The sequence below is a fragment of the Pipistrellus hanaki genome (genome assembly GCF_964339955.1).
Source record: "Pipistrellus hanaki genome assembly, chromosome: 7".
NCBI lineage: Eukaryota > Metazoa > Chordata > Mammalia > Chiroptera > Vespertilionidae > Pipistrellus > Pipistrellus hanaki.
The window spans coordinates 28550696-28576394 of NC_140509.1; the positions used below are offsets into that span (position 1 = coordinate 28550696).

A 25699-nucleotide genomic window follows, 5' to 3' on the forward strand; every position below is an offset into this window, starting at 1 on the left:
CAATGCTGAAGGACTCAGATGAATGTGACCGTTTCTAAGAGGCAAATGACTTTCAAGAGAGCAGTTTCATTTAAGGAGGCTTCAATTCCGATTGCCTTTTATTCCTGGGTGCCTGGTCTCTTTAAAGGTTTCTGTAAACAGGAAAGAGAATTGCTCAGAGAACGAAATGGAAAATAATAGATTTAGCACATGCCCTTTAATAATCAGAAAGCAGGAGTTCCGTTTGCCCAGAGGCAGTATTTAGTGATTACGTAGGGGCTGAGGTGAGAGTGAAGTGTGGCTTGCAGGAACTAGGAGCACCCAGGACGGTAAGACAAGGGAAAGGTGGCTCAGGGGGAAAGTCCTTCTTTGTGCTCAGCGGAGATGCCAGTCCCTGTCCCAAAAGGGAAAATAATCCCCAGCAAGTGGAGTGGAAAAGACCAATGCTGCAGGCACATGCTGGTGAAAAATTCAGAACTCCAAGGATAAAAAGAAAAATCTTTAAAAAAAAGGAAAGTACAAACCTTATAGGCAAAACTGAATTCTGGGATTCAGTATAAGCTATCTTCAAAATCCAGTGAGAGAAAAAAAAAATAATTCTTGATCTTAAATTCTAGGCCTAGCCAAGCTAACATTCAAGTGTCAGGGCAAAATAAACCCATTTTCGAATCCTTCTCCACTGAAGCATACACTTGAATAAAATTAAAAACAATTCCAAGGAAAAATATCAACAAAGGAATTAACACAATGAATAGTGATGCCTAATTTATTGAATTACAGTGTTCTTATTTAGCGGTTTGGAAATAAATGACATGTGTGTGTCAAGGCAGAGGACAAGTGGTGGCACACACAAACCCTTATCTTGGTTTGGGAAACAGTACTGATATTGATTCACTAAAAAGAATGATAGATTAAAGATTACATATGAGTAAGTATAACAACATTAGTGTATAGCAAGAATATTTTAAGTAGGATATCTAGAGGACAAAAATAATAACTGAAAATTCCTGTTAATCCAAGAAATGTAGGAAAGAGAAGGAAATAGAAATGGTGAGCAAATATTGAAGAGAGACCTTAATATAAGATGGAAGAAATAAGTTTAACATTTTAATAAATACAATAAATGTCCATGGGTTTAATTTCAGATTGAAAGAAAGAGGGTCAGATGGGATTTTTAAAATCCAGCTCTATATGTTGCATACGTGACATGTACTTAAAATAAAATGACTCCAAGGGGCTGAAAATAAACTGTGAAATGGCTGCAGCCAACAAATGTGATAATAAAGAAGGAATAATAGCATTGATACCAGATAAAAGTCAAATATGGAAATATTGAATATTGAAATATGAAAAGCACTAATCAGAATAAAGAGGGATATTTTATATTGATAATAATCATATAGACCAAAAAGATCTAGCATTTTCTCTCCTTACACTATCTGTTGTGAAGTATATTAGAAGAAACATTTCAAAAACAATGTGACAATATCTGTCAAAATATAAACTGTGCTTCCTCACAGCAAAACCATTTATAGGAATCTCTTCTTTGGTACTAAACCTTTGAAAGCAACATAAATGTCTAGCAATAAAAATATAGGGAGGGATGGTATAATTTAAAAATATACATATATGTATACTTTTTTGACAACTTCTTGAGTTTTCAAAAATAAAAAAAAATATTTTAAAAGATATAAGAGAATAGAATGAAAAAAATAGTCTCTTCTAAGTTATATAGAGAATAGAACCAGTGTACAACAAAAACAAAAGTTTGAGGTGGAAAAATTATTGATAATACAAGAAAAACCAATGAGATCACAATACTTTGGGGGCCATACTGATATGCCTTTTGTGTCAACAGATTTTATTTAAACAATTATCTTAATTCTATAGAATGATCAGTATGAGATATATGAACAAGTCTATGAATAAAAGTAATTAATCTGACTAATGTGTATATAACTGCTTATATTTAATTTTTATAAAGAGCTAGCGAGTAAATTTAATTCTATATTAGGGGTGTCGAACTCAATCAGAGAAGGGGCCAAAATCTAAAATCCAGCCTAAATCGCGGGCCGAATGGTTTACTGAACAGTCATAAACTGACAATGTCATAAACTGACAGCGGAGTGCAGTGATGACAGCGCGGTGCGGGCCACATTGCAAGGCCTGGCGGGCTGGATTTGGCCCGCGGGCCTTGTGTTTGACACATGTGTTCTATATAATAAAAGGGTAATAGGCAAATTAACCCTAATGGTCGAATGACCAGAACGATTGCTGGACCAGTCACAGTGAGGTGCACTGACCACCTCTTGGTCCCTTTCTCCCCCGCCAGCAAGCTCTGAACCCCTGATGGCCACCTGCAGTGGGGGCGGGGCCAGTGAGTGCGTAGGAACAGGCAACCTCCTGTCTCTTGCCCCAGCCACCAGGCACCAATCACGGGATCGTGAATGGGGAACCAAGGGTGGGTGGTGGCAGGGGGTGGGGCCAGCTGTGGGCAGCTGGGAGAGATGGCCCTGATCACAGGCCAGGCCTAGGGATCGCACCTGCACACAAATTTCATGCATCAGGCCTCTAGTATTCATATCAGATCATAAAAGCCTTGTATATCAGATCAAGGCTAACTGTAAAATTTTCTCCTACAAAAATGAACTTTTGTCTGCTTTGTTCAAAGCTCTATCTCCAGTGCCTAGAACCTTGTCAGAGATGTAATAAAGTGCTCATCTAATATTTGTTGAATGAATAAAATTTATTCATTACCAAATGCTTTTGAAAGCATATTGCTTTCTAAAAATATTACTTTCCGATGCGAATGCTAGCTATAGCATAGTTACATAGATTTAAATAAGAATCAGGCAGTCTGAGACCTCAAATTCAAAGTAAACCATGATTTAGTGCTAGATATGAATCAAGATAACTGTTCAAAATTGGTTGAGTTAAGAAAATGTTTAGAAGCAGCCAATACAACTCTTTGTCTTACTTAGACTCTAATGCTTATGTGTCTGTGTACAGACCCACTAATCAAGCTTGGTATGTCCTCAAGGAGGCCTTTTGGTCTCTTGAAAGATAACCCCTATGTTCATGGGCCATTTTCTGACCCGAGAAAACAGCAGGAGTGCATAAAAAAGACCTTATAGCATATTCCCAGAATCCCCTTTACAAAGAGAACAAAGATGTCAAGAGATCTTAAGATGTGATGCTCTGAAATATGAGCTGCATCTGTGGCTGCCCATGTACTTGGCACCTCCACATTCGGCTTTAGCCTACATTGTTAAAGTGTTCTTAAGTGTCTCTAAGTACATGAAGCATTGCTTTGAAAAGGCTCATAATTTTTAGTTCTCTCTGTGGAATGTCACTTGGCTTTAATACTAATAATGATAACTTAAGAAAACAAGTTTTGATATATGCTACTTCATTATAAAGATAATTCATATCATAGGGAAAAAATGAAAATGTTTTCCATGTATAGTCATTTGTTCCTAAAATATAAGCTAAAATTGTAAGGGAATGGTTAAGATGGTATTCTGTTTATCTTTACAAACTATTATAAATGCTATATGTACGTCTTAGTAAAATCGTTTTCATTAAGGAAGTCAGTTTGCTATTTCCCTCAGTAAATATATATACAACGATATTACCTTAAGCTAAAATTTCTATAATTAACTATAGAAATATAGCAGTAGACAAATGTAAAACATGACTAGAACTATTTACTTTGATATTACTAGATTCACTAAAACTTATCTGAATGAACATAATATATAAGTTAAAATGTTTAAAGACAGAATAAATCCTCTCTTACCTTCAGATACAAAGAGTAACCTTAAGGACATGCTACTAAATCAAATATAATTTAGGTGCAATAAGATGTGTCAGAAATATACAGATACCAGTGTCTTGTGAAAAAAAAAAAAAAAAGCCCATTTCTTAAGTATTGAAATATTTTGATCTAGAAAACATTTATCTAATTTTAAACCTTAAATTGTGTTGTAGAATGTACTCATTATTTTATATATTATTTATTATATTCTTTTTAGTAAGTATGCATACTGTAATATTGCTTTATGTTAAATTATTCTTTACTGTTATAATAAGTGAAAATGAGCTTTGACAAGTTGAAAAGTGCCATATGGATATGAGCCTTAATTTAAAAATCATAGAGGAATCATTTTTCTTAAACATTCTAAATAAATACATTATATAATACAATAGATACAATATGTAAATACAATATATAAAGGTAATATATATAAAAAATTTCAAACCAAAAAGTGTCACTTTTTTAAAAGCATTGACTTTCTTATAAAACTCTTTTCATGTAAACTTTTGGGAGACTAAATGATTTGAGTTACCAATAGTTTGGAACCAGGGTTCCAAAAAATGTCCTCAAACTATAAGCAACCACACTCTGTTCTTGTTAGGAAAATATAGAAATACTTCACCCGCTTACTTTCTTATATTTAAGATTCCCTAAGATCTTTGTTGGCCACTTTAATAATACTATCCAAATCTTATAGTGTAAGAGTTTTAGCCTTCTGCATAAGTTGTTAGCGCTCAGAGTAAAGCATCTTATTTTGCCACTTATGTGCTAATGTGCTAAATTCTGATACAAGTCAATAAGAAAAGACATTCATTTATTAGTTTAATATTCGAAGTGTAATTATATTTTTCACTTATGTGTTTCTACATTTATTTTCTTCATAACCAACAAATAAAATACTTTGAAGCTACTAATAGCTTATAAAAATTCAATAATTATCTCAAAAAAGATGAATAACAAAGAGGATAATATATAAGAAATATTAACAAAGAATCCTTACATTATTACATGCATTAATGATATTTTACATAGAGCAGTGTGCCCAATTTATTAACATTTTCCAGAAGGAAGGCAGAAAATAAATATAAACATAATTATTTAAGGGTTTATACCCCAAATTTCCTATGATCATTCTACATAAAATGTTTTGTAATATTTCAAACACATGTGGGGATATCTTTAAATAAAAATTATGTGTAAGTATTTCAAAGTTACTATTTGGAATAAAGACATGCAAATTACAGAATACTTGTTTAAGAATATATACACTAAATATATTTGATAATAATTTCTATAAAATATTTTGTGTTTTATAGTTTAACAACTCAATTGAAAATTCCTGAATATTTTTAATTGTTCTGTAAACATACCAGCAGTATATCTTTGACAGTTCTATGTTTTGTCCATTTCTGTAAGTGGCACAAAATAACCCATTTACTTAGCAGAATCACGGCCAACTATGTAATAAAAGAATTTTTGTGCAAGTATTTTGAAAACATAGATTCTGTTGGGTTATAGTAAGAAATAGCAGTATTTTGGTCCCTATAACCAGATATCTAACTATGGCAGTACCAAAAAATATAATTTTGAGGAAAGAATATCAGTTAACTTCTTAAATTTCAGTGATGGATTTCTCAGATTCTTAATAAGTCTTAATATGCCTTTATTTTTAAATATTTCGTAATATTAATTTACTCAATTTTGTTTAAGCATTTAATAATTATTTTTTATAAAAATTTTTTCTTGAATTTTTTTTTTGGAAGTTGTCTTCTATCTGCTTATTCTACTTCTATTTGGTTCTTTGGGAAAATAAAATTTATATTTTTATAATCAACAGCACAAAGTATGTTTTAACTACTATCCTTCAGAATTTCAACTAATGACTCCTCTTTTAAAATTCCATGTTTCAAATAGTTCATGCCGGTTCTAGACACGTCTTTGGTAATACAGACTCCAGGCATATCCCCTATAAGTTCTATCTTTTGATAAAGTATCTAGCTATCATAGGCACTCAAAAAATAGTTGTTGAGTGACAGAATACAATTTTTAAGTATTAGCACATTTCAAAAAATATTTTCTAAAAATACCAGAATGATGTCAATGATTGGTGATCTGGGCTGCTCTTCACTGTCTAAATCTCAGCTATTTGCATGCAATTAGCCAACTGTATTTCCATTAAGGGTAAAAATAAATTAATAAATTTAATAACTAATACTCCTGACTAACTATGAATCTAGAATGCATTAAATATAATAATCTTATTTCAGAAAATTTCTAGTTGTTTCTTAACAAAATTTGTTTGCACCACTATAATCCAGCCAGGTAACAAAATATTTATTCTGTCAATGAGTTACACCTTTAATATTATTACACACTATGATATGACAAATCAAATGTCTATTTAAATGCTTAAAAGATGTATGTTCTCTTTAGAAACATATTAGTTAGTCATTATTGTTAAGAATAATATGTTATCTAGAAAATTAATATAAAAAGGTTCTCAAGTATAGCTTAATATTTTTATTTAAAAAATAATTTTACATATTTCAGAGGACCAGGCCATGATTAGTGGATTTCCTTGAACTATGAGCTTTAGAATATAAGAGACTCTTTCTTATTTATCTTTAAAACTTAAGTACCTCACACATTAAATAATTAATAAATGTTTACTGACAAATATCAAGCTTTGTTTTAGAATATTAATCTTTGTTTAAGGGCAGTGAGATTTAAGTTCTAAGTAAAGTGATATTGAAAATATTTTTATAATAACCAGAATACATTTATGGATAATAAACCTGTTGACAGAGTAAATGTTGTCCATCATCATCACACATAACTAACTTCCAAATACTTTGGTAAGAATTTAATTTTTTACCCACTGAACTATTCTCCAAGAAAGTTAAATAAATCGTTCTAGATATCCAGAAACTTACATTTTGGAAAAACAATTGTTAATATGAAATTTATTTATATAATAAATGTTGAACCTCAGTTATGTGCAAAGCAGGACATGATTTCAAAATCCATCAACCATGTTTCGTTACCATAGAAATGTATAATATACTGGGAAGTATAAGACAATCTAATAATTAAAATGAAAGCCCATTATTGACATAAAGCAAAACATAAGGAAGACAGAGGCTGATTATGATTGGTTAATAGGGAAATAGTTCATGGAAGTGATGCCTTCTGAGTTGGACTTGGAAAGGATCTTTGTCGCAGGCCTGTGTAGAAGAGCTTTTCAAGTAAAGAAAATTGAGAGAAAGGATGCAGTGGCTTGGCTATTTCCATGACAAAATGTAGTGCCATTTGGCCAGGACATAACTTTGAAGGTTTGTTGAGAAGCAATAATAGCCCAGGCTAGGAAGATTTCTGCGGAAATGCAAAGGAAAGTTAGTGTTTACATTGCAAGAAAGATTGCAACCATAGCCATTATCAACTAATCTAATGTTCTGCTTATCTATACATTAAAAATTCACACATGGTTAAATAACAAGTGGATACGTGTTTTAACTTTTTGATTACTTCAGTTTCACATTTTAATAACCTTTAATTTCCAGACAAAAACTTCATAACTGGTAATTGACCAGCAAGTGTCAGTTTTCAAGTCTATTAGTTTCTTAATGGTGTACTTATATATTCTTGGATGGGGAGAGAAAAGACATAAAAATATACTTAATAGATTTTCAAAACCTATCTTTCACATAACTTTATTTGAATCCTATTTCTAGAGACTAGTGCTTTTTATCAAAAAACATAGTCTATGAACCTAAATATGGATTTCATCTCCAATCATTTGAGTTTACACTTAAATACAGTTTTTACCCACCACTTAATTGATACCATCAACATCAAGACATAGAAAATAACCCTGTACTTTCATAAGCCATGTATCATATGTATTATACATACACAATATTACGCTGTACATTACTTCATCTGATTTCATAACTGTTTTTTCTTTGCTTTCACCAAAGCAAATCATGTTTTTATTTGGCTATGCTATTTTTCTTATGTAACTAATGTAGTATATTATCTTTGCCAACTCAGAATCATTTGAATATGAATCAACAAACCATTAAGAACTTATGCTATAAATTAACCTCAACCATATTCTCTACCAAAGAGAATAGCAAAAACAATACTGTGTTGTTTTCTAAGTTTGGATGATACAAATAGCCTTTCTTTTTATTAGAAATGAAGAAGATATCATTTGAAAGAGAACGCATATGTTTTGAAAATATCTCATAGAGAGATATGGATGGAACTATAACAGTTGTTCTTAAGTCTTACCTTTGATAACAACCCTAAGACAAAGAAGTTATTTTTTTCAAACACTTGTCACATAAACATTGACAAAAGAAACTCACTTGATTAGATAATAGCTTACATGTTTTACTTACAAATTCAGATTGTTTTGGATCTGAAACTATAGGTTGGGACATTCGGAAAATACTGCCATAGAGTTGTTTTTCTCTCTGATAAAAGGAATAAATTGTTTAGTATATTTTGCATCTTATGGGGATTTCAGTTCTTCAGTTTTATCAAGACCTCTTATTAGTTCTCACTTTTTTTATCCTCACCTAAGGATATGGATTTACTGATTTTAGAGAGAGATGGAGAGAGAGCGAGAGAGAGAGAGAGAGAGAGAGAGAGAGGGAGGCAGAGGAGAACGAAACATGGATAGATTGCCTTACACCCAATCAGGGATCTAATCTGCAACCTTCTGGTGTATGAGATTATACGTCAACTAATTGAGCCACCGAGTCAGGGCAGTTCTCAATTTTTAAAAGTAATTTTTCAGATAAATTATATTGAGAGCACTAATCAAATATATCATTTCAACTTTTGGTTATGTAAATAATATGTAATTGAGTTCACAGGTGATTGAAGAATTTCTTAAGAACTGTGACCTCCTTATAAGCTATCAGCACTAATGTTCATAATATTATTGATGATTAGTAAAAATGACTACAGTGAAGAATAGTATTGAAATTAAATTGTATTATACATATGTTTAAGAGATATAAATCACATACCAGCTAATAATATGAAATAGTTCACTTAACTACTAATAACTGTTTTAGAAAAAATAAGTACTTTATTTGTGTTTAAACTTTAGAAATAATTAAAAATTGAACATGATGCTTTTAAAATCATCTCAGCAGTGTCCACCAACATACTCAAATCACTAAATGTTAGGATCATAGTCCCGGTACAAATAAACTATTTTTCCTTAGGAAACAGATTGTGAGCTATTATCATGTTTCCACTAATTTGAAGAATTTTCTATTAGAACAGTAATAAAGTCATTTAGTTAAGAAGTTGTGGGCATGGAATAATTTCTCTTTATATCCTTTGCCTTCCCAGTACCATAGCTATCTTAGTGTGAGCATCAGAGACCCCAATGTATTTATGTAAACATGCACTCTGACCTAAAATGCCCCCCCCCCGCGTGCACACACACACACACACACACACACACACACACATTACATACACACAATTTAAATGACGAATTCTAGAGGACAGAGGGCAAACATACTTACACTTCTTTTGCTATTGAAGATCCAGAAAAATTTAATTATCTATACAATTTTAAAATATAGGATAGTGCATAAGAGCCTAGATATAAACATTTTAAGTAGTCAGTTTTCAAAAGAACTGAATGATATGTGATTAGATACCTATTAGCATAATGGTTTAAGTAGCACAAACTATACAAATAAAAGAATGGAATGAAAGGATGTTGGCAGTAATAGAAAATAGTGATGGATTTTAGAAGATTAAACCAAATGACATTTTAGGAAAAATTCCATTTTCTGCTTTGAATTTTATCTAAACCAAAGGGGGGGAAAAAAGAAAACACAACAAATACACATTTAGATTTCTCAAATTTCTCATGTGATGGAATATCTGGAAAGGATATCTTGCAAATCAACTTGTCAGGTGCCATACTTTAATATTATATTTATGTGGGGATTTTCCAGGATGGACAAAATGTGTGCTAATCTTTTTCCTTACATAAAAGACAAGAGTTGGTAGAACAGCGCTTACAAAATACACTGCTTATTTACACAAGTACGTTTTGTGTAACATTTTAGCAGAAGATTATTTAAGGATCGATGATGAAAGGCAAAATAGTGAGCTGGTGAAATTATCCATTCACAAATTTTGACACTATTAGTTCTGGCAATATAACTGCACTATCATTAAAATCTGTTTTACTCAATCGTTTTTTAATCCTCACCCAAGGAAATGGTTATTGATTTTGAGAGAGAGAGAGAGAGAGAGAGAGAGAGAGAGAGAGAGAGAGAGAGAGAGAAGAGAGAGAGAGAGAGAGAACGAGCGCGAGCGCAAGAGCGAGAGAGATCTCCTACCATCCATGCCCTGACTGACTGGGTATCAATCCCACAACCTATGTACATGCCCTGACCAGAATCCAACTTGTGCCATTTGGCCAGGCTACTCAATCATTAATAATTTTTGGCATCTATAAAATACCTGGTCTTATGGGCTTAAGAATGTTCTTGGTGTAACAGAAATCACCATGATTTCCACCTCCTCAGAAATTCCCTTCCCCTACCTACACTCCTCTGAGCCCAAACAGATAACAGTTCCATAAGTGATGCTTTGATTTTATTAAAATTATTTAATAAATGCAATAAGCATGGAACTCTTGCATATTTGAAAGCCTATGGATTTTAAAAAAATATATTACATTGGATCTATGATTTTTTTCTCTCCCCCATTTTTCTGAGTCAGATCCAGACTTTCTCCTTTCCGAGGAGGCTATCCCACTAAAGGATTAAATAGTAGACACCCGGAGTCACATAACTAACTCTACATGTGGTTAGAAAAGACACGAGGACTTCTTTGGAGGCTGGGGAGGAGAGAATGAAAATTCCTTCAGCCACCATTTTCTATGAACTTTTGAGGACCAAGGGCAACCTCATCTTTGGAAAAATAATCGATCAAATGAATGTTTATCTCAGGAAAGCTAGGGTACAGGCTTACTCATTCCTCAGTAAAAAGTGCTGAAAAACTTGGGGGGGCAGGGGGGGCCTTGCTAAACAGCCATGCAGCAGCTGTCAGCCAGGCTTCTACCTGTGGAAAACAGCAGCTCACACTGGTGGTGTTTTTCTGATGTATTGTTCACAACGTTATCAGAAAAGAGTACACTATTCGTGTTAATGAAGCTGAGTTAAAACCTGGGGTGTCATTTTATTGACTGTTACCGTTTTTTGAAACCTTGTTCTTGTTTATAGATTTTTTTTTTTACTTGAGTTTAGAAATATTCCAAGCAGTTCAGTCTAGCAAATTTAATATTGTTAATTTAATCAAGTAACTTCTAGGTAAAATGCAGGAACATATTGCATGAGACAGTAATGTAATTTGTGAGAAATGTCTACACACAAGCTTTCATATACCTTTATTCTGTCTTTAGAATTTGGAATGATGGGAGATCATACAATTAAAAGTCAGCGACCTCGATCTGTTCATGAGAAAAGGGTCCCTCAGGAACAAGCTGATGCTGCTAAATTTATGGCACAAACTGGTAATACGTTAGTTACATTTTTCTATTTATTGTTGTTAATTTAATGGAACCACTGCATGTTTTCATAATCTTTTGCTGCACATTTGTCAGTTTTTGGAGCTGATATTTTTTTTGACCCATTTTTTTTTTTTTTGTCACCAGTTAAAGTCCATAAATGAAGTAGCTGTGAATTGAAAAGTGCAAAACTACAATGTGTTAAGGCTTATTTTGCTTTCATTATGGGACATTTAGGATTTACATATTATTATTTACTATGTGAATTAACTACTTTAATCATTAGACTTTTAAAGGAAGTCAACAAAGTTATTTTATCAATGATTGATAATAATAGGACTTCAGGATCAAAATTATAAATAGGACTTTAGATGATAAAATGTAAATTAACAATATTTAATATGTTGAATATTTTTCAAATGTCATACATCACATAAATATTAACTGATTGTTAAAATGTATAGAAGTGTTAGAAACAATTATTTTTATGATTTGATACTTTTGATTTGAAAAATGTTTCCTTATATAAGCTAATTAATAAAAAGTTAACATTATTTGTAAGCTGTAATACAAATAATTAAATATAAAAATTACTTTATAGCTTATAAAATTTTAATTCTAATTTAATTAGATTAATTTAAAATACCCCCCTCTAAATATATATACATATATATATATATATATATATATATATATATATATAAACAAATAAATACATTCATATTTTGGCTCATCATAATAAATGGGCTGTAATTTTATCTGGATACATTGCATGTGTACATTCAATGTTTAAGTTATGTTACAAACATTTTCAGATGTAAATTTTATTTGGGGAAATTACAAACTAACAGTTTTAACTATTTCTTTATGAAGTTTTATGCATTTTGATCTAATAAGCTGTATACCATTAATATAGAATTTTCTAGTACATGACCAGCCTTTTGACATGACATTCCGAAGTACTTTTTATGAATTCTCTTGAAGAATGTATATTTTCTTTAGTTCATATGTTCTTAGAATAACAGTAGTTTGGTACAATAGATTTGAATCTGCAACTTAAAACTGTAAATTCTTAATTACTTGTGCTCTTGGTAATGGGTGAATGGCAGATTTTAATACATTAGTTGCAGTTAGGTCAAATAATTCTCAGAACTGGAGGATGTTTAGAATAAAGTGTACAATAAGTACATATTGTATTATATGTATATAGATATATGTTGCAGCCAAATCCAGAAATGAAGAAAACTTACTTAATCTGAATTGCTTTTGGTGTACCTTCTTATTTTTAAATAAAGGTGATTTGTATTTTTATGATTTGCTTGAACAAGACAAATGTACATTACTAGGTTCAGGCACATTTTTAAATTTCTAAATGTGTTTTTCTTCTTTACAGAAAGCAAAAATTTTTAACCACTATACAGAGATCAGGGGACTTTTGACTCTTAAGTAGAGGCATGAGGGTGTGGGCTGACTCGTCAGCAGCCTCCTTCAGTGCTGTCTATGGGGCAATAGTAAGGGTGTCCGAACTTTTCACAAAAGAGGTGGCAGACACCGGTTTACTGGAAAAGACTTAAAATTAGGAGTGAAATGACAAACTTTAAATTTCCAGTAATGTGGTAAAATTAGTTTATGCTTAAATTAACATTATGTAATTTGGCCAGGAGTTTTACCTAAATTCAGTTTTGAGATTTGCCTGCAATATATACCCACAAGATTCAGTTTTTGTCTAAAACCTTATTTCCTAATGCGAACCATATGGAACAGTATGTTTCCTTACTAAGAAATTACTAATTCATTTTTCAGGAATTGTTCTGTATCTAATATATGGTATGGTATTCTCTTTGTAAAATAGTCGACACATTCATTATTTAGATCTATGAAGAGCTTTAAAACCATATCCCCATAATGTTAACAATAATTCAGAAAAGGCAATGAACTTCAAAATTATGGTTTGAAAATATTTTGGGGGAGTTCAAATTGGTGAATAATAAATATTTATTATTTCACTTTTATCCAAAGGTAGTATAGGCAAATATAAATGCATATTACTTGTTTAAAGTATAAAGTACTCTGATATTAGTAATAGACTGGAAAACTGTATTATATAAATAGTGTTTTTAAAAATAATCTGACACTAGAAAATTTAAAAAAAAATAATAGATTTTCCTTAAATGCTTTCTGACATTATACTTTATTTAGGTGCTAAGGGAGTTAGTCTGAATAAATACAGCTACGTGTCCATGAAAATTGTTTTACTTATAAAACTCTACTGTTTCTTTCAAAGCAAGAAATGTTAATTTCTAACATTAATTTGAGAAGAAAGAATGATGCAATACAGGTAAAATCTAATAAATCTAATTGTTATATTAGTTATGAAAAAAACAAACAAAACAAATGCTGTCAAGCTTTATAACTTAAGAATTACTTCTCAAAATTAGTAACCTGTCCTCTTCAATCAGTATGATCAGTAACCTATATTTAAAAAAACAAACTTTCCATACAGTAATCAAATGAGTGGAATTTTTTTAAAGAGTAACTTTTGATAAGTAGGATTATTTTATCAAAATAACTCCAGTAATTGTTATAGCTAGCTTGAATGAAAATGGACAGTGTTCCAATAACCTAGTATACAATTTGTATTTATTATCAAGGAAAATTAAATGACAGTGATCAGATATACACATATAATGACAATATAAATTAAATATCAATAAGATGGCTTAGGAGAACTTCTTTAGAAAAATAGTCTTTTAGACTATATTAGTAATACATAGCATGTTATATAAAACAGAAAAATAAAAGTATGCTTCTAATTTCATGATTTTAACATACTAGCACAACTTTATATTAATATTTTGTTGATAGTTTAAAATGCCCTGTCATATATAATCTTACCAAATCCTCCCAAATACGTTTTGAGGTAGATGTATTACTTATTTTATTGAAAGATTCTAAGGAATAGAATGACTTTTTTAGGCACAGAGCTAATAATTCAATAGCTTCCCATCTAACATGGGTCTTTTGACTTTAATTGTAGTGTTTTCCAGTTTCCCTTTATGTTTGGTGCCAGGATAAAGAGCTTCAACAGTGCCTTGGATACAGAAGCCTTCTTCATGATATTTAATGTTCCTGCTCAGTTCAAATTCAGTAAATACAATAGTTTGTGCTATCTCCAAAGACACATATATTAAAAATTGAATGCTTTATATTACACTTTCTTAATATCATGAGCTTAATAAAAATACAAACATCTTTTTTATAAAACATATTAGCTATTCCTCACAATGACCAAGTGTTTGACTAGAATAACCTTCACACCTTTTGGAATGAAGAAGAGGCAGCATGAAAATTATAACTATGCAGTGGAAAGGTCATTTGAAACTAGAGCATTTGAGGGATGGCCATCCTTTGGGTAGGTAAGCCAGTGCTTGAGTGACAAAATTTGATTCATAATTTGAAAGCTAATATATATTGTACTTATTTATTTTGTTTTTGGTCAACAAAATAAACATTAGTTTGGAGAGAGTGAAGAAGGCTGATTCTGAGCACTAATGATCAATCTCTCATGATCCAGGCATCACTGCTTAGCCTGTTCAACATCATTATGGTACCATAGATGAGGAAGCAACCCAAACTCATACATGTTTGTACAGAAATACATTTAAAAGTAGATCTTGATCCTGATTCATTGCTCAGTTTAATTAATCATTTTTTCCTGCCATCAAAACAATGCAAGGGGAAGAGAACTGCTTTTATGGAAAAAATATAACCAATTTTATTTATAATCTTGATTATTTACTTACTATAGAATTCACATTTTTCAAGATTTTCTGGCCTTTAAATAACTAACAACCATAATGTTTCCACTTCATTTAATCTCATTACAAATACAGGTTGAAATATCAAATGAAAAAATTGCATTACATTTTTCCTAACCTTAACCTTAAATTGTCATTGCTAGATAAATATGTGCATATGTACATATATGTGTGGAAATTTTTAACCATTGTGGCATATTTGGTTTAAAAAATGATGATTTTTAATCTTGATAGAGTATTCTTTAACATAAAAGAACAAATTATGAGGCAGGTATTCAATAACATTCTATGAATTAATTATATATAAATTGGTGAAGGCAAAAATACTGAAATTATCAAGACTGATGCTTATAGAACTTCTAGGACAAACATGGTCACAACACTAAAAAGAAGCCCTATTTGATGTAATTTGTCTTCTCAGTTACCCCTCGCTCTCCCTTTATGGTATATTTTCAGCACTAAATGCATTGTAATCTATGCCTCTGGGTAAATAATGCAGACCAATATAAAAGCAAATGCTTCTTAATGGTGTTACCCAAAGTGTGGTCCGCGGACCATGCTTGTTTGTGAGCAAGTTGTAATGGGCCCTCCAGGGGGAAAAAAGAAACTTATTGCAAAATGCAGCTTCAACTACTTTAGCAAGTGCATGTTTTATTTCAGCTGGTCTTTATTTGTTTGTTTGCTTGTTTGTTTTATTTAAAAAAAAGAAATTCTTAGTGAAGATATCAGCAAGTTGAGTTATATTCTAGTTCAAGCCCTTTCTGTCCCAGATTACCTGTCTGGGGACCAGCTGCCTTGAGTAGCACTGCAAGTAATTTCTAAGTCATTTACCAACCTTTTGAAACACACGGACAAATGGATCATCATATCATATTTATTATTTGAATTATATCCCAAAGATAAATTCTAAACAGAATGGATAAAATATAAATTGCATCTTGATTTATATAGTCTGTACCATAAAGTTTTCAGAAACACTTCTATAAATGTTTTCAACAACAAATGGTTAATTTAAATGGTTCCTGCCAGTAAATGACCCGATTTTGTAATTTGGGCAAAGGAACTACAAGTTTTCAAATAAGGTAAACATCTATCCTGAACATAATGCCAGAATAGGAACAGAAGCACATTGCTGTGGTCTTAGAAATTGTTGACTTTAAGTCATTTGGGGACATGACTTTTGATAATAGTAGAATTTAGACATTGTTTCAGTGTGATGCTTACACCAAAAAAATTAATGAAGTCAGATATTAATTGGCTTTTTAGGGCCCTATTTTGGAATAAAATTTAGTTCCATATTAAATGACTAGAAGTCATGGAAGCATTTTCTTTTATTTCAAATAAAAATCACTACTCTAGATCATGGGGGAAATTGTGACAGAAGGTATTCAATAAATTCTCATACACACACAAAAAAATAGCTGGCATAGGATTAAAAAGTAGGAATAGCACTAGGAATAAATTATAAAGTGTCAGTGATCAACACAATAAAAATTAGATAAGCCCAAATCCAAGAGCTCCAATTCATCCAGTATTAGGAAGTACCGTAAGTAATGCAATAAAGAATTAGGGGAGAATGCATCAATATATCCCCGTTCATAAAGCCAGAGTAAATTACCAGTGCCTTTTCCTTCCTCTTCCATCAGAATACAAAGCCTGAAGAAAATCAGTTCCATATTAATTCTTGTTGTAAAGTTCTGACTGGCCCCTTCACAGCGTCCATGGCACAGCGGAATTTGTGAAGAGTAGTTTTGCTAACAGGGGTATAGCAAACTTGGACCTTGCAATAGTGTAATATGTATCTCCCTTTAAATTTTTTTTTCTCCTCAGTGTTTTCTTTTACCTTTTGATGTACTGTCATATTATCACATTTTAATTATTATTGCATGCCATAATGTCAGTTTGGTATAATGCTTAGTATATGAATATTCAAGACAGTATTTCATGTCTGTTTGTTGTCTTGCACGCAGGTGAATCTGGTGTGGAAGAGTGGTCCCAGTGGAGCACATGCTCAGTTACTTGTGGTCAAGGGTCGCAGGTGCGAACCAGAACTTGTGTATCACCTTACGGGACACACTGCAGCGGCCCATTAAGAGAATCAAGGGTTTGCAATAACACTGCCCTCTGTCCAGGTAGTGTTAGCAGCAACTACAACTGTGGATGTTATTGAATTGTGTCATGCTACGCATTTGGAACGATTGATTTGTTATTTTCATGTGAACTGGGTATAGGCATTTTCATTAGAGTGGATAAGTGTAATTCTTACTCAACTGTGAAATTTTATTATGTATGTGACTATTTCTGCTTTCAGAGCAGTCAAGAAATTAGGTAAATGACTTCCCTACCCACTGAGCTATAAAGTTGAAATTTCTATATCTGCTTCTTATCAGATTTAAGGTTCAATATAAATTTCCTATTTTAGAGGGTGAAAATGTCCAATTGCATGTTTGAAGAATAACATAACTTGCCAGCATCCTGGAAGTATGATCTCTACCCATTGTCTAAGACTGGTTGATATGGCCATTAAGAAAGCCAACTATTTTCCTACCATTATTCTGATGCTACCAGGGAAAAAATAGTCTCCCTGACCAAAGGATTTTCTGTTAATTTATTTTATTCAAGTGGCTGCCCTCACCAGAGCTGTGCGCTTCTTTGAAGCGTAAAGTCATTGTAAAATATATGTACCTGTGTGTTAAACGGAGCACAGCAAAATAGCTTGCTTACTTAGGGTCAGATTTCCCATGAAACACCAAAATTTTGGTCTCAGTTAATACATCGCTGCTCCTTCTCAAACCACTGACTTTCATGTAGACACAAGTACTAAGAGGAATCTGGATCTTCTTTTAAGAAGTCCAAAGCACATGATATAGTGAAGCATCAGATTTATTTATTTTTTTTCAGTCATTTGGTGGACGGCTGATGCAAACTTCCTGACTGCTGCACTTGCATTTACAGATTTGCCAGAGGCTTCCATAGGGCGTGGGCATAAAGAGAGGGGCTGGCACTGCCTCAGCATTTCATCTGCTGAATCGTGCTTTAAAGTTTTCTGCTGAGTTGATTTCCAGAGGTGGCTGGTTCTGCAGTAGCTAAAAGCAAGAAAAGAGAGTGGGTGGTATGGGGGAAGCACAGGGACAATCCCGATTTGCCAGCAGAATGGGCAAGGGCAACCCATTAAAGGACAGTGTAGAGGAGTCATTGTTTAATGGGTACGGAGTTCCTGATTTGCAAGATGAAAACGTTGCGGAGATTTGTTACACAGCAATGTAAATATACTTCGCAGGACTAAATTGTACACTTAAAATAGTTCTGATGCCAAATTCTACATTATGTGTTTTTTTTTTATCACAAATAAAATAAAAGATGAAAGAACTAAAAGTTAAAGAATGTGGAGGAAGAATGATGCCATGAAAAGAGAGATGCTTTTATAGCAGAAATTGGAGATACAATGCAGGAGGTGAAGAGGGAGTGAAAAGCTAGCCAGTGCAGAAAGCTAGAAGGAAGGGGCGACAGAGTAAATGATTTCTGTTGAAAACAAGAAAAATAAATGTCAGGAGGAATTGGGCTACTTGAGAGAAACATCAAGTGAGAAATAAAAAGATGAAGAGGGGGGTGAAAATTCTTAAGTTGGTCATGGAAAGGAGAAGACAAGGAAAAAGATGATAAAAACAGGCCATATATCAAACAGAATGTAGGTATGTTTGTCAAGAGGAGAGAAACAAAGAGCAGGAAGGAGCTGGGGAGTTTAATAATCATAAAATGCCTACATCGTGGGTAAAACAACCTCATGGATAAATACTTAGGGATCTTCAGTGGAGTGTGTAAAGTACATTGTCTACACTAATACTTAAACTGGCTCCTATGGACAGTATTTGTATTAAGGGTTCCAGGATTGAGTTCTCTGCCCTTGACAATGAGAAACGTGTCACTAGAAAATGGAGTTGTACTTGATATATAAATGTATCGTGTCAGCATCCTTTTGAATACTCAAGATCCTTTCAACATGCAAGGGCAGAGTCTAATGGCAAATAGATGCCCAAATGGAAGTCTGCTGGTGCTAAAATGTTCACAGTTCTCTATTCAGGGCTTACTTTCCAGCCACTAGTAATGCACATTCATATAGACATTTGGAAATTTCCATCCATCTGCCAGGCTGTTGTCGATGAGTCTGGAGCTCATCACTAGGCAAAGAGCATCAGCAGTGGGACCAGAGTGTTCTCCCTTTCACTCTGGGTCTGATGTCCAGAAAACAGTAATATTCTCTTTTGTAAAGTTATTTTTCAAATATTTAAACCTCCCACTATTGTATATACTAAAGACGTGTGTACTAATTACTAGTTTCTCTTCACCATCACATATATCTAGGTTGTCTTTCTGAAATTGGCTAAATAATAGTGACAATAAGAAATGTGTACCTTTTAAACATTGTTATAGTCCAGATGTTGAATTAAAGAGAATGAAAAGAGAAATTTATTTTTTCATTTTTTAACAAAAAGAATAATTGTGCAACTTCATTATTTTAAAAATGTAGAATAATTATTCCAATATGGGACATTGTGATATCTTTTAGATGGTTATTGCATTTGTTATAAAATGTTTTGTGTTCAATATTTTGTTCAGTTATTTGCCATTCTGATAAATACGTGTTTCTTTTCAGTATATCGTGAAAACAGTGACAAAAAAAGTGAATTTAAAAGCTTAAATAGTACTTTAAACAGTCTAAATATATTTCTAAAATAATACTTTACATTTCTAAAATTGCCATGAAGAAAATAAGCTCATAAATCAATAATCAGGGTGTCATACTGTGCATACTCAAGTGTATTTGGCAGTTAATAAAAATGATACAAGGACAAACTGCATATGAAAGTCACCTTCCACAAAATATGTGGAATGATAGAATTAGAGCTTACATTTATTTGCACTGTTAAAAGCAAATCAATTGTTATAAATTAGTTACATTTTACCATTATTATTCAAATTTCAACAGAAGGGTTTTCTTAGTAAAATTGCATATGGACCCTAAGATGAACATCCTGTTGCAAAATTGTTGCTTTGAAATTATAGTTTCTTCAAAATCTCTTATTACTCAGAAAAGAAAATGATAAAGACTTAACAGAAAGTAAACTGAGGAAAATAGGGAGCTACATTAAATTGTTTATTTACTATCCTGGTTTCTGAGTTATAGTTTTATGCCCCAGGGTTACTCAACATCAATACTATTAACATTTTGACATAAATAAATCTTTGTTCTGGGGAGCTAGCCTGAACATCTTTGGACATTTAGCAGCATCCCTGGCCTCTACCCTTACATGGAACAGTAACTCTCCTCCTTCCCCTGAGCTGTGATGAATAAAATCTCTCTGCATATTGCCAAATGTCCCCTGGGGGGCAAAACTGCTCCTGGTTGAAAACCACTAGTCTACTTTGTATTTTGATCCCTCAAAATTCACTTAGGTGAAGGAATTGTTTTGGAAAAAATTGTAAATGTCAGTTTTCAAATCCATTTATTCTTCAGAAAAAGTACCATTTTACTTAAAGGAATTTTTTTTTGAGTTTTCCAATCTAAATCATAAGATACCGTATTTTCCGGTGTATAAGACGACCCCCCTAATTTTACAGTTAAAATTATGCCTATATTCGCTGTATCCCCCCCACTTCCGAGGCAACACCAGTTCTTTTTTTAATAGACCGCCTCTCTGACTCTGGCCAATCTGAGCAGGCTTTTTTTTCGTTTCAATGTTGTCTTATACTCCGGAAAATATGGTAATTTGTATGTTTACTTAAAAATCTGGTAGTAATATAATTTGTGTATTGTGTATTTATTTTATAAAGTATATACTTTTTAAAATATGTTTTTATTGATTTTTTTAGAGAGGGGGGAAGATAGAAAGATAGAAAGAGAAATATGAATTGATCAGCTGCCTCTTGCATGCCCCCTACTGGGGATCAAGCCTGTTACCCTGGCAAGTGTCCTGACTGGGAGTTGAAATGGTGACCTCTTGGTTCATGGGTCAATATTCAACCACTGAGCAACCCCGGCTGGACATGTATTGTGTATTTCTCACTTCATCTCCAGGTAGCACAGATATTTAATAATGCAATTATTATCTAATTAAAGAAGAAAACTATAAAAACTGATTAATTTAACTTACTTTTCTTGGTTTTACTAGATAGTTTTTTTTCAAATCAAGTAGATCATCTATGGATTTTCATACTTTACTGAAACATTTTTAAAAAGTATGTAGTATTTGTCATTAAAATAAAATATCTAATTTTACCATATCTTATGAATGTCTATAAAATTTAAGATATTTCCTATAATTTTCTACTAATTTGACAGTATCTAAAATAACAAATTATTATGAATTTGTGTTATTTTCAAATGAAAAAAGTGTTTTTGCTTTTTTCAAATGACATAGAAGAGTCATAAAATTTCAACTGGAACAATAAAGACTGTTAAAAAGTAGTAAGTATCACTACCTTTTAGAGGATTACAGCTTTATAACTTAACTAAGCCATCAATATTAATATTTCTTTGAGATTAGTAGAGAAATATTTGCCAGGTTAGCAGCTTTTTTTCTGAAATTACTCAATGTATATAGAGTAATGTGATTTGATCAAGGGAAAATGAACAGAACCAGCAATATGAATACCATGCAGACTATTAACACTTTATTTAAAAAATAGAAAGAAAAAAATGTTTTTAAATGGAGAGATCTCAGTAATTAAAAATCAATGCAAAAATTGATTGAAAGTATATATTTAACATAAAATATTCATATAAATTACTTTTAAAATATCTTGCTATAATTAATCTTATATGCCTATATGTACATATATGCATATGTGTATTTTTTAAGTATAATTTTATTTTACTGATTTCAGAAAGGAAGGGGGGGGGGAGAGAGAGAGAGAGAGAGAGAGAGAGAGAGAGAGAGAGAGATCAATTATGAGAAAGAATCATTGATTGACAGGCTGCCTCCTGCACATCCCCTACTGGGGATCAAGCCCACAACCCAGGTATGTGCCCTTGACTAGAATCAAACCTGGGATCCTCCAGTCTGCAGGCCAAGGCTCTATCCATTGAGCAAAACCAGCTAGGGCTGTATATATGTATTTTTTTTTTAGATTAAATACATACTTACTATTTATTCTTATTCCAATGAATGCAATTGGCTTCAATTGTCTCAAATTTATATGGGAAAAATATAAACATTGTAATTCATCTCACTCTTTTACTTTTTTTTTTCTATATGCTTAAAGATATTTTTTCTAGCAAGTTTTATAGAACCTTAAAGAATTTGTCATTGAATAGTACTCAATTTGGCTATTTTTTCCAATATTTGAACATACTTGAATCACAAGTTGAAAAGCTCAGTAGCATAAAATAAAAGAGAATGAGTACCTCATAATTAAGGTATATATGTTTTTATAATAGCAACTTGGTCAGCATATATATGCAAAAATTTTATTTGTATTATCCATGGAGTGCTATTACTTACTGTCCCAAATATTAAGAATTCGGATGAGGTTGGTGATTTGGCAGTGGAAGAAAATAACTTTTTTGTGGAAAAAAAAAATCTCAATATTTATTGACAGTGGTTATTATTTCTGTTGTGTCAGTATTTCTGATCAAGTTTGAATTTATTGCAATGGTATACTTGAACTATTGCTATATCAATTAATTATGTTAGGCATAATTTTAATTAGATAATTTGTTTTCTGTAGATACTTTTATTAATTAAGCGGATTCCCAGTGCTATCTTCTGGTTTCATGGCTATTAGAAAGAGATCTTCATATTTTTCACTCCTTTTAAAACAGGGTAAAGAGGAGGCTCTTATGTAAGTAGATACAGTTATTAAAATTTCCCCCATATTCAAAAATGGCTTAAGTGACAAAACTACATTTAGTTTTTAAAAATCGAGGTTAAAAAGCTGTTTAAAATATGTGTCATAAATTTTCAGATTTTTTTTTTCTCCCTGACACGCTAAAAGTCATTAATCCTGAAACTTTGTGAGAAGAATTAGGTAGGCCCCTATCTATTTAAATGCAAAGTTAACTCCAGAGGATCTTTTTCCTATTATGAGAAATTTACTTTTCTAACAGTACCAAAGTTGATACTACTTTCAGTTAAAAATAGTTCATGTCTATTTTACCATGGAGGAAAGAGCTACATTTCCATTAAGCAAAGAAAACATTTAAACTTTATAACATAAATAACTTTAAATACAAAAAAGGGACATGTAGTTTTCTTAATTACTAACTTTCTAATTACCTTTTATATTTTGTGGCAAATAAGAACCTTAACTGAATTTTTAAAATATATTCATACTTGTCTATTTGGTTAGTGTGGTTTTTTCTTCTTCTTAATTATAAGGAGAAAAAATCTTTGATGTTTACCTCTCTGATTTTGTTGTTGAAGCTTCTTTGCTTTATTACAGTACATGGAGTTTGGGAGGAGTGGTCACCATGGAGTTTATGTTCATTTACATGTGGTCGAGGCCAAAGAACAAGAACAAGGTCGTGCACACCTCCTCAGTATGGAGGAAGGCCATGTGAAGGCCCCGAAACACATCATAAGCCTTGTAATATTGCTCTCTGCCCAGGTGAGTGTATTCTGCATCTGTAACCACTGCAATCTGTGTACTTTATATGTGGTCACTGATGTGTATTAAGAAATATTAGGAGCACAACCTTCATTCTGTCACATTGAAACGTGGTTTTTGGTTATTGTTTCTTGGTTAAAACTGGGTTCCCTTCTTGATTTTGTCATATGCGATGGTGCATAATATTTCCTTGGCTGAATACTAACCATTACTCACTTGATTGGATTTCTATAATTATGTATATTAATGCTTTCCACCAAGATTTAGGAGTCCCAAAGACTTGAGAATGACTCTAGCCTTCATAACATAACTAGAGAGATTGGTTTAGAGCAGTCCTTTAGATGTTATTCTCTCACACTCAATCAATTAAGGAGTGGAAATGTGCAAATGACCATGCATGAAAATGATAGATATTTCGTAGGAAATATAATCTTCTAAATTCACTGCTAGATGCATCAAATGGTTAGGTCATAAAATGACATAATTATTGCAATTATAAAGACTATTTAATCTGTTTTTAGAGTGTATTTATATTATTTTAAAATTTTCTTTCCTTGAAAGTGTTTCAATTCTATTTTACCTATCTTTAATAATTTCATCTATTATTACAGAGATAAGTCTTCAAAATGATGTTATTTAGGTTATTGAAACATTCAAACCTAAAACCTGCAAAATGAGAAAGCTTAATCTTCAGTTTTAAGGGCTTCCATTTATAGGAGAAAATACAAGCACACTCTAATGATCAAATCTCCCAGGACTAGCTAAGGCATGATTTAGAGGATGAGGCAGACAGAAGTGGCAAATGACAAAGGCTAACAAGAGTAACAGATTCCTAAATACATAATGATTCTTCTACTCCTAGGGAGATTTTCTCTTAGGCATATTTAGCCACATATTCTGCATGCAAGCCACATAGCTGGGATGCCAGTAATGTGCTCCAAACACATTATCTAACTCACACAGTTTCACTTGCACTTTAAATTCTTCATGTTAATATCCTATATTTTGAGACAATGATTCAAAGTTCTTCTGGAAATTGTAAGCATCTAAAACATCTTCAGACTGAAAAACCATCCAAAATATAGATATACAATAATCATATAACAAGATTATTTGTTATTTTATAAGATAGAGAAAGACTAGTAGGTTCCTATATTTATGAATATACATTTAAAGATGTAATATTTATATTGAGTAACATTGTCCTCCTAGAATATTATGAATTATTAATATAACTCATACAATTTGGTGCTCATGTAATTATAACTATTGGGGAGTCAAAAATCATAATTTATTTTCATATTTACCCCCAGAGAGTTTATTTATGAAATCAGTTATGTTCTGTCTTATTTATACCTTTCTCTATAAACATACAGATACCTTTCTCTATAAACATACAGATACACACAGACACATAAATGCCCTGCCTTTTTCCCAAAGATTTGGGCAAGCTTATAGAAATTTTAGAATCTTTTTTTAAGTGCTTAGTTTTGACATTTATACAATCAAGTACAGTTCACTTTTATTGTTTGTGAAGTATGAAAAAGTAGAAAACATGGAGAAATATAAAAGAATAGCTTACTGTAGAATCTTTTAACATATTAGGTTTTATTACTTCTTTTGCCTCATTTCTTCCCCAGTACAAAGACAAAATGGCACTGATCAGTTAAAATGTTATCCATCAGTTTTCTCATAGTCTACCTCCCAGGAACTTTTTTAGGAATAAAATGCTTAGATATCAATAGGGATAGGGATACTAAGTTGTTAGAGTTCAGATAAGAAACTGCATTTCTTAAGTTGGATATAGTTGTTGCTTTATCATACAAGTAGGGACTGCATGTGTTTTCAAGTACTTCTTTTAACAGCATTACACCATCATTAGAATCTCTCTAAGACCATAAAATTTGGATTGCTCTTTTTTGTATA

General features: G+C 32.1%; 1 protein-coding gene across 7 annotated transcripts in view; it reads left to right on the forward strand.

The window, feature by feature from the left end:
• Positions 1-25699, forward strand: part of ADGRB3 (adhesion G protein-coupled receptor B3) — a 687259-nt gene that overhangs the window by 246293 nt on the left and 415267 nt on the right. For 5 of the 7 annotated variants that reach the window (XM_084890389.1, XM_084890391.1, XM_084890392.1 and 2 more), the window contains exons 3-5: positions 11244-11354; positions 17137-17298; positions 23609-23773. In XM_084890389.1, the coding sequence (XP_084746515.1) occupies positions 11244-11354; positions 17137-17298; positions 23609-23773 (438 nt within the window). The remainder of the gene's footprint in view (positions 1-11243; positions 11355-17136; positions 17299-23608; positions 23774-25699) is intronic. The other 2 variants (XM_084890394.1, XM_084890395.1) reach the window with 2 other exon arrangements.